This window comes from Arachis stenosperma, chromosome 9 (genome assembly GCF_014773155.1).
Source record: "Arachis stenosperma cultivar V10309 chromosome 9, arast.V10309.gnm1.PFL2, whole genome shotgun sequence".
Classification (NCBI taxonomy): domain Eukaryota; kingdom Viridiplantae; phylum Streptophyta; class Magnoliopsida; order Fabales; family Fabaceae; genus Arachis; species Arachis stenosperma.
This window is the reverse complement of record NC_080385.1, coordinates 87,600,286-87,608,151: the sequence shown is the minus strand read 5'-3', so window position 1 is coordinate 87,608,151 and position 7,866 is coordinate 87,600,286. Positions and strand designations below refer to the sequence as shown.

The following is a 7,866-nucleotide window of genomic DNA, read 5'->3' as shown; positions in this document are numbered from 1 at the left end:
ATATGCATAATTCTTTTGATGAAGCATATGACCAAACACTAAGTTTGGTGTCTGCATGTGTAACAATGTTCAGAAGATCATTTCCTAATCATGGAATCAAAACCATACAGAAAGGGATCATGCATCAAAATTTTTTTTTATATAATATACATCGATTGTGAAGAATGGTTTGCATTGCTAAGCCATCCCCTCAATAAAAGATAAGTTTGGTGTTCACCAACTTTTAGCACCTTTAATTAAGGGACACAATTGACCACGAAAAAAAAATATAATAAATAACAATTAAACAAAACAAAACATTTTTTTCTTTATTGCAAATAAATTGCCAACGACTATATTAATGTTCTAAGGCTAGCTGTTTTGGTTCATGCAGGAGAAAAAGATTGAAACAAAAGTAAAGAGGGGCCACGGCTAGGATAGGCTATGGGAGGATGGTCACATGTGCCTAAAAGAATGCGCTCATAGGGAAGTAGAATTTGCATGCATGCATCATCGAACACCTAAATGCATGCAGCCAATGGGAAGAGGATCCTCGTCAAGGCCTCAACAATGCATGCAGACCGTCCATTCCATGAACCCCTTAGATGAACAACTCAATCTCAACCCTTCATGAGCACCAACGAGCTCCTTCCTCACTCATTATGGTTTTGTTGGAAAGCTTGAAGAATCCACCTATAAATAGCCGTTGGCACCAAAATGGTTTACACACTCATTCAAGCTACCTTCACATGAAAACCATAATCCCCTCTACTCCCAAAAACCAAAATAATTCCCTTATCTCACACAACAGAACCGAACCAAAACTCATCCCAAACACAACACATACTTCTTCTATTCTCACTTTTCCTTTCTTCTTACCTCAAATCCAATGGCATCCTCAAGTTCAAAAAGAAGGCCGGGAAAGGAACCTATGGTAGCCGAACCTCCATCATTTGATGCAAACAAATTTAGATCCCAATTCCATGAAGGGAGATATCATAGGTTCATGGAGACAAAGAATGTCATTTATGAGAAAGGCCTTGAGTTGAGAGACGGGGAATACCCCATCATGAGGCAAATTACTAAAGAAAGAAGGTGGGAACTTTTATGTGCTCCTCTTGTTGACATCAGTGCAGTCATGATCAGGGAGTTTTATGCAAATGCTGTAAAAGAAAACAAAGATAGTGTCCCTTACACAAGTTATGCCAGAGGAGTTGAAGTGAGTTTTAGCCCAGCTGCCATCACAAGGGCCCTCAAATTGAGAACCATAACTTATGCAGAGCCCAGTTATGAAGCCAGATTGCAGATGGAAAACAATCCTGATAAGATCTTGCAGGGGTTATGTGTGGAGAATACAGATTGGGAAAGAGATTCAAAGGGAGTTCCAAGTCACTTGAGGAGGATAAATCTCACTCCTGTGGCCAAGGGATGGTATGAAATAGTGAGGAGATCTATCCTTCCTACTGGAAACGCCTCTTGGGTCACAATCAAACGAGCACTCTTGACATACTGCATCTTACATGGAGGTGAGATCAAGCTCGCACAACTCAAAGCTGACAGTATTCAAGAGATGGCCAATAGCACAAGCAAATCAAGTGGTCTTGGACATCCGAGTACCATCCTCAGGCTATGTGACAAAGCTGGAGTAATCTTTGAAGATGAGGACACAGAAAATGTAAAAAAGGGAAAAGGGATCACTAAGAAGAGTATGGAAGGAATAAATGAAGAAGAAGATCCAGAGGGGGTAGTAGCTCCCAGACAAAGGAGATCTCAAAGAGAGGAAGGACGAAATCAAGCTCATGATGCCATAGACATGAGCCAGCTACACAGAGCAATAGAAGAGCTATCCCAACAACTCATGCAGACTCAACAAGAGCAGAATCTGGGGCGCCAAGAGCAATATCTAGAGCCCCATCCAGAGTTTATGGAGCAATATCTGAAAGATAAAGAGGAGAGAGAAGCTTGGCAGCGTCAAATGGAGGAGAAGCAAGAGAGATGGCAACAACAAATGATGACTCAGCAGCAAGAATTTCAAGCATAGATTCTTGAAGGGCAAAAAGAGCAATACAAAGAATTCAAAGAATCATATGATAAGCTGTACTTTAGTCAAGCTAAAGCAGGGGAATATAGTCACAACCTGTATCAATGGAAGAATATTCATCACACCATGGGAGAAGTTAGATATGCGCAAAGAATAGAGAATGATGAAAACATGCAAGCAAGGTTGGAGTACTTGACCCATAATTTGCCAACACTCAATCCTCAGATCAAGCCATTTGAGCAATGCCCTGAATTTGAAGCCAAGCAACAAGCAAGGTCTCGTCACTATACGGAGGCAACCTTTAAAAGATTGGAAGACGTTGGGCTCTCAGGACTCTTAGATTCTGTCTGGGGTAGAAGATGTCCTGGTGAAGAGATCCGAGATTATTCCAAGCTAGGGAAGAGAAAGAAGAAAAAGGGAGAATCAAGCAGCAGCCACGACCAATAGAAGGTGGCAAAGTTCTTTCATTCTCCTTCTTTCACTCTTTCAATAAGGAGAAGCATGTCTGAAACATGATATGCTTCCACTGTTTATTTCCTTTTTATTTCATTTTCTTGTACTTTCCTTTGTTCAATAAGTAGCTAGAGAAATGATCTGCATAATGCTTGTCATTCATCACTGAGCTTTAATCTTGTTTTATTTCCCATATGCTTGAATAAAAGAGATTTGGTTTGAATTGAAAAGTGAAATATCCAATGTTGCATAAGTAGAATGGAAGTTAATGGTGGTATATATGTTTGATTAAATGCATAACTCATGAAATAATTGTTGCATAATATCATTCTCATTCAAGTGTGAGTTAGCTTGCTGTTATAAAGATCCTCATCAATAAAGAAAAAGCCCTTGAGAACAAAAACAGAAAAAAAAGGGAAGAAGAAAAAGCCAAAGTGGCAAGAAAAACAAAAGAATAAAGGTTGGACACCAATAGCTTGGACCCTAGGACATATGCCTGTGGTGTTCTTGTACTAAGATATGCTTGGATGAGTAAATTCTGAGGGGTATTTTAAAACCCGGTCACTTAGATCAACTGATTTGGGATGGCCAATTAAAAGTCCACAATAAAGAGCAACTTAGATACAGAACATTTAGTTATCCAAAGAGATGCTGGGCATCAATGATCCTAGGAAGAATTAGTGAGCCATGTGTCTGTGGTGGAAAGATGTTGAGTAAAAGAAAGAAAAAAATAAAGCTAAAGGCTATTACTACAACATTAGACACCAAACCTCCAAAAGAATAAGCTTGTTAAGCATTATAAGAAAGAAAAGTTAGCAAGGGAGTAATTAAATAAGTAAGTCTTATAACAGCAAGTTTAGCAAACCTTTGATGAAAAATGTATACTATGTAACAGCAAACAATAACTTGAGTTATTATTGTTTGCATGAAGACCCCAAAAATCAAGTTCTGCTATATGCCTAATAAGGATATGTGTTCTTTTCTTGTTCGTTTCAATTTCTCTTAGTTTTGATGCTTGCTTGGGGACAAGCAAGATTTAAGTTTGGTGTTGTGATGACAAGTCATCATATACCCATTTTTCAAGCTAATTTTACTTGTTTTATTAGTCTTTATGCACTTTCTTGCATCCTAAGTAAGTGATTTGGAAGGGAAATGCATAACTTCTTTAAATCAAACAACCACCATGAAATTAATGTTAACTCATGAGGTTTAAGCTAAATTTAATTGATTTTTAATTGATTTATAAGCCTTGTGAATTTAGTGATACTTGAAGTGGTTGTTTTGGTTTATTGTAGGTGAAGAAAAGAAGAAAAGAGAAAAGCGTGGCCTAAGAAAGCGTGGCCCAAGGAGAAGAAAACGTGGTCAAAGGAAGGAGAAGTGTGGCGCATAATGGAGGAAGCAAGCATTGCCCTCCACAAGGGCACACTGCCCTCTAGGAGGGCAACATAAGGGAGCAAGCCAAGAAGAGGCAACTCTGCCCTGCCCACAACAAGGGCAGAGCACAAAATGGTGCCTTGGATCAAAGGAAGGAAAAACCATGCCCTGCCCTCCACAAGGGCAGTATCGGGCTCTCCAAAAGGAAAAATTCAAAGAAAAAACCCACCATTGCTTACCACAAGAGTCGAACACGGAACCATGAGGAAACAAGAAACTAAGTCTCACTTTGGTGCCAAGAATATCAAAGAAAAGAAGTAGCGTGTGCGTCACTCAAGGATCGAACACGGGACTTCAATTTGGAAACACTGCCCTGCCCTCCACGAGGGCAGGGCAGCATTTTGTTGTGGCGCACCAAGGCACCATTCTGGCGCACCAAGGAGGCTTCGGCAGCATCAATTTGGCGCACGGGCATCAAGAATGGCGCACCAGAAATTTCTGCCCTGCCCTCCGCGAGGGCAGGGCAGCATCCTGCGCACCAAGCTCGCACCACGCGCACGCACCATGGGCCAGCCGCATCAATTTTCTGCCCTGCCCTCCGCAAGGGCAGGGCAGCCTCTTGGAAGCAATCCTTCATGGGCTAAAATTGGATTAAAAATCCAATAAAATTCATTTCTCCACCAAATCAAAAGCCCATCAAAATCCCAAGATCCAAGAATAGAAAGTGTATAAATAGGAGTTAGTTTGATGTAATTAGGACTTTTACTTTCACCTTTTTGCTTAACCTTTTTCACTACTTTTGAACTTTGAATTTTTCGGAAGCTTTGAAACTTTTCTTGGGGACTTCACTGAAATTTCAGAGAATTGGGGAGGAGAATTGATCTCTCTTCTTCCTCGTTCTTGCTTGGGCACTTTTACTTCTCTTGTTTTGAGTTTTGAGTGTGAAGAATTGAGGAAATTCTGTCTCAATCTCCATTCAAAATCTCTTTAATTCCTTTCTGCACAATTGAGTTTAATTTCAATTTCCTTTACTGTTTCTTCTTCAATTTCTTGTTAATTGCTTTGTGAACTTGGATCTGGGAAGGCAATTGAGATCTAGGCTTAGCTACCTAGTCTCTGGAGTCCTGAGGTCCCAATTTACTTTTGGTTCTTCTGTGAACCTTTGCTGCATTTAATTTCCTTACTGTTTGAGTTCTAATTGCTTCTAATTCAATTTCTGCTCTATTAATAGTTGCAATTCAATTTCTCTTTGCTCAGATTCTGAAATCACATTCCTCAAATCCCTTTTACATTCAAGCAATTTATATTCCTTGCATTTTAAGTTACTGCAATTTACCTTTCTTGCACTTTAAGTTTCGGTCATTTACTTTCTTGTTCTTTAAGATTCTGCAAGTTTACTTTCCTGCTCTTTAATTTACTGCAATTCTACCCTCTCCCTTTACATTCCAAGCAATTTAGCTTCTGTTAAATACAAATCACTCAACCATAACTTAATTCGCTTGACTAAATCAACCACTAAACTAAAATTGCTCAATCCTTCAATTCCTATGGGATCGACCTCACTCATGTGAGTTATTATTACTTGATGCAACCCGGTACACTTGCCGGTGAGTTTTGTGTCGGATCGTTTTCCGCACATCAAAGATCACCTTTTTGGACATCAATAATAGCCCCAGTAGTGGCTAAAAATGGCCTTCCCAAAATAATGGAGGTTTTGGCCTCCTCCTGCATGTCCAATACTACAAAATCTGCCGGGAATATGAACTCTCCTACTTTTACCAACAAATCCTCTACTATGCCATGAGGAAACTTGAACGATCGGTCTGCCAGTTGTAATGCCATTTTGGTTGGTTTTGCTTCCTCGATCTTTATCTTCCTCATCATTGCTACTGACATCAGATTGATGCTGGCCCTTAAGTCACAAAGGGCCTTCTCTACTGTGATTTCCCCTATTATACAAGGGATCTGAAAGCTGCCAGGATCCTTCATTTTCTGAGGTAGTTTGTGCTGAATGATAGCACTACATTCTTCGGTTAATATCACAGTCTCATTATTCTTCCAACTTCTCTTCTTGGTCATCAGTTCCTTCAAGAACTTGGCATAAAGTGGCATTTGTTCTATTGCTTCAGCAAAGGGGATGTTGATTTGTAGTTTCTTGAAGATTTCCAAGAATCTTAGGAATTGGTTGTCATCTTCCTTTTTCTTCAACTGCTGAGGATATGGAGCTCTTGAGAAGTTGAGTTTTGACATCCCCTTTTCCTTTTGTAGACTTGAAACTGGAGCTTGTACTCCGCTTTGCTTTTCTTCCTCTTCATTTGAGCTTTCTTCTTGTAGTTTTTCGGAAATCTCCTTAAGTTTCTTCCCACTTCTTAGTGTTATGGCTTGACATTCCTCTTCCTTGCTCAAACTGTTGTTATTGCCAATGTTGCGGTTAGAAAGCTGCTTGAATATGTAACCAATTTGTGTCTCCAGCTTCTTGATGGCAGCAGTTTGATTCTGCATGTTTGACTGCACCTCTTCTTTGAACACCTTGTTGTCTTGGACATCTTGGCATATTCTTTCAATCAAGGTTTCAAGCTTAGAGAATCTTTCATCAATTGATGATTGATTGAGGGCAGAGGTGCTGTTTTGATGTTGATATGCCCTTTGGGATAATTGTTGGTGAGCTGCATTGTTGTTGGGGTTGTAACGCCTCTGTTCTTGACTTTGATCTTGCTGATTTTCCCACCCAAAGTTTGGGTGATTTCTCCATCCAGGGTTGTATGTTTTGGAGTATGGATCATGGCTTTGTCTAGGTGAATTCCCAATGTAGTTGGCTTGCTCAAGATCTCCCTCTCCCTCTTCAGCAACTCCTTCTTGGGCTGTTGATGAAGTGGTGATGGCTGCCACTTGATTCCTCTCCATCTTCTTGGTGAGGTCAGCTAACAGCTTGGTAATGAGCTTATTCTGAGCCAGCAGAGTATCTACATTGTTGAGCTCTATCACTCCTCTAGTGTTCCCTCTTTCGGATGCATAGAAGTAGTCATTCTCAGCTGCAGTCTCAATGACATCTATGGCCTCTTCAATGGTCTTCTTCTTGTTCAATGAGCCTCCAGAGGAATGATCTACAACCTTCTTTGATTCATATGACAAGCCTTCATAGAAGATGTGCAGCTGCACCCATTCATTGAACATGTCTGATGGGCATCTCCTTGTTAAGTCTTTGATCCTCTCCCATGCTTCATATAGAGTCTCACCATCTTGTTGTCTGAAAGTTTGAACCTCAGCTCTCAGCCGGTTGATTCGTTGAGGAGGGTAAAATCTAGCCAAGAATTTGTTCACCACATCCTCCCAGGCTGTCAAACTCTCCTTGGGGAAAGCCTCCAGCCACTTGGCTGCCTTATCCTTGAGTGAGAATGGGAATAGAAGTAGTCTATAAGCGTCAGGGTGAACACCATTGGACTTCACTGTGTCACATATTCTCAGGAAGGTGGTTAGATGTTGATTGGGGTCTTCTTGGACACCTCCTCCGAATGAATAGTTGTTCTGGACAAGGGTGATGAGTTGTGGTTTCAGTTCAAAGTTGTTGGCCTGGATTGTGGGTTTTTGGATGCTACTTCCGTAATTGCCTGGGTTTGGGTTGATGTAAGAGCTTAACACTCTTCTATCTTCCCCAGCATGATTCGCTCTACCTCCTCCCCCACGGTTATGAGCCTCTTCTTCATGTTGGTTCTCCATGTTGCCTTCCATGTTTGGTTCAAAATGTTCCTCAAAGTGTTCCTCCTCCTCTTCAGTACCAATCGCACGTTTCCCTCTTGCTTCCCTCCTTAATCTAAGGAAGGACCTCTCAGGTTCAGAATCAAAGGAAGTTGAAGCCCCGCTTCTTCTCCCTGTCATACAACCAACAAGTACAAGAAAGGAACAACGTGCCCAAAAAGTATTGCTGACAGAATTACTGTTAGTTATGAGTGATGCAATATATCAAACAGTTAGTGGGTTAGCAAAATAAATGGCAAATAACAAAGAAAAAGAGAGTAGAG

At 40.6% G+C, this 7,866-nt stretch overlaps 1 protein-coding gene and 1 pseudogene across 1 annotated transcript; one reads left to right on the top strand and one right to left on the bottom strand.

Moving 5' to 3' along the window:
* Positions 1–1,835: 1,835 nt before the first annotated feature.
* LOC130949692 (uncharacterized) lies at positions 1,836–7,576 on the bottom strand. Its single transcript, XM_057878343.1, has 3 exons — positions 7,351–7,576; positions 5,497–6,879; positions 1,836–1,882 (listed from the first exon to the last, which is right to left on the bottom strand). Exons 1-3 carry the CDS (start codon positions 7,574–7,576, stop codon positions 1,836–1,838), a joined length of 1,656 nt encoding a protein of 551 aa, XP_057734326.1.
* On the top strand, positions 7,022–7,122 carry LOC130953655 (small nucleolar RNA R71; annotated as a pseudogene).
* Positions 7,577–7,866: the final 290 nt, after the last annotated feature.

What these genes read in the sequence shown, in the direction of transcription:
- LOC130949692 (XM_057878343.1), bottom strand. Translation starts at nt 7,576, where the DNA reads ATGGAAGGCAACATGGAGAACCAACATGAAGAAGAGGCTCATAACCGT. An exon ending in CAACTATTCATTCGGAGGAG is followed by an intron (nt 6,880 to 7,350) that starts GTGTCCAAGAAG and finishes TTGAGACTGCAG; the next exon opens with CTGAGAATGACTACTTCTAT. An exon ending in TATTATTGATGTCCAAAAAG is followed by an intron (nt 1,883 to 5,496) that starts GTGATCTTTGAT and finishes ATGGGGCTCTAG; the next exon opens with ATATTGCTCTTGGCGCCCCA.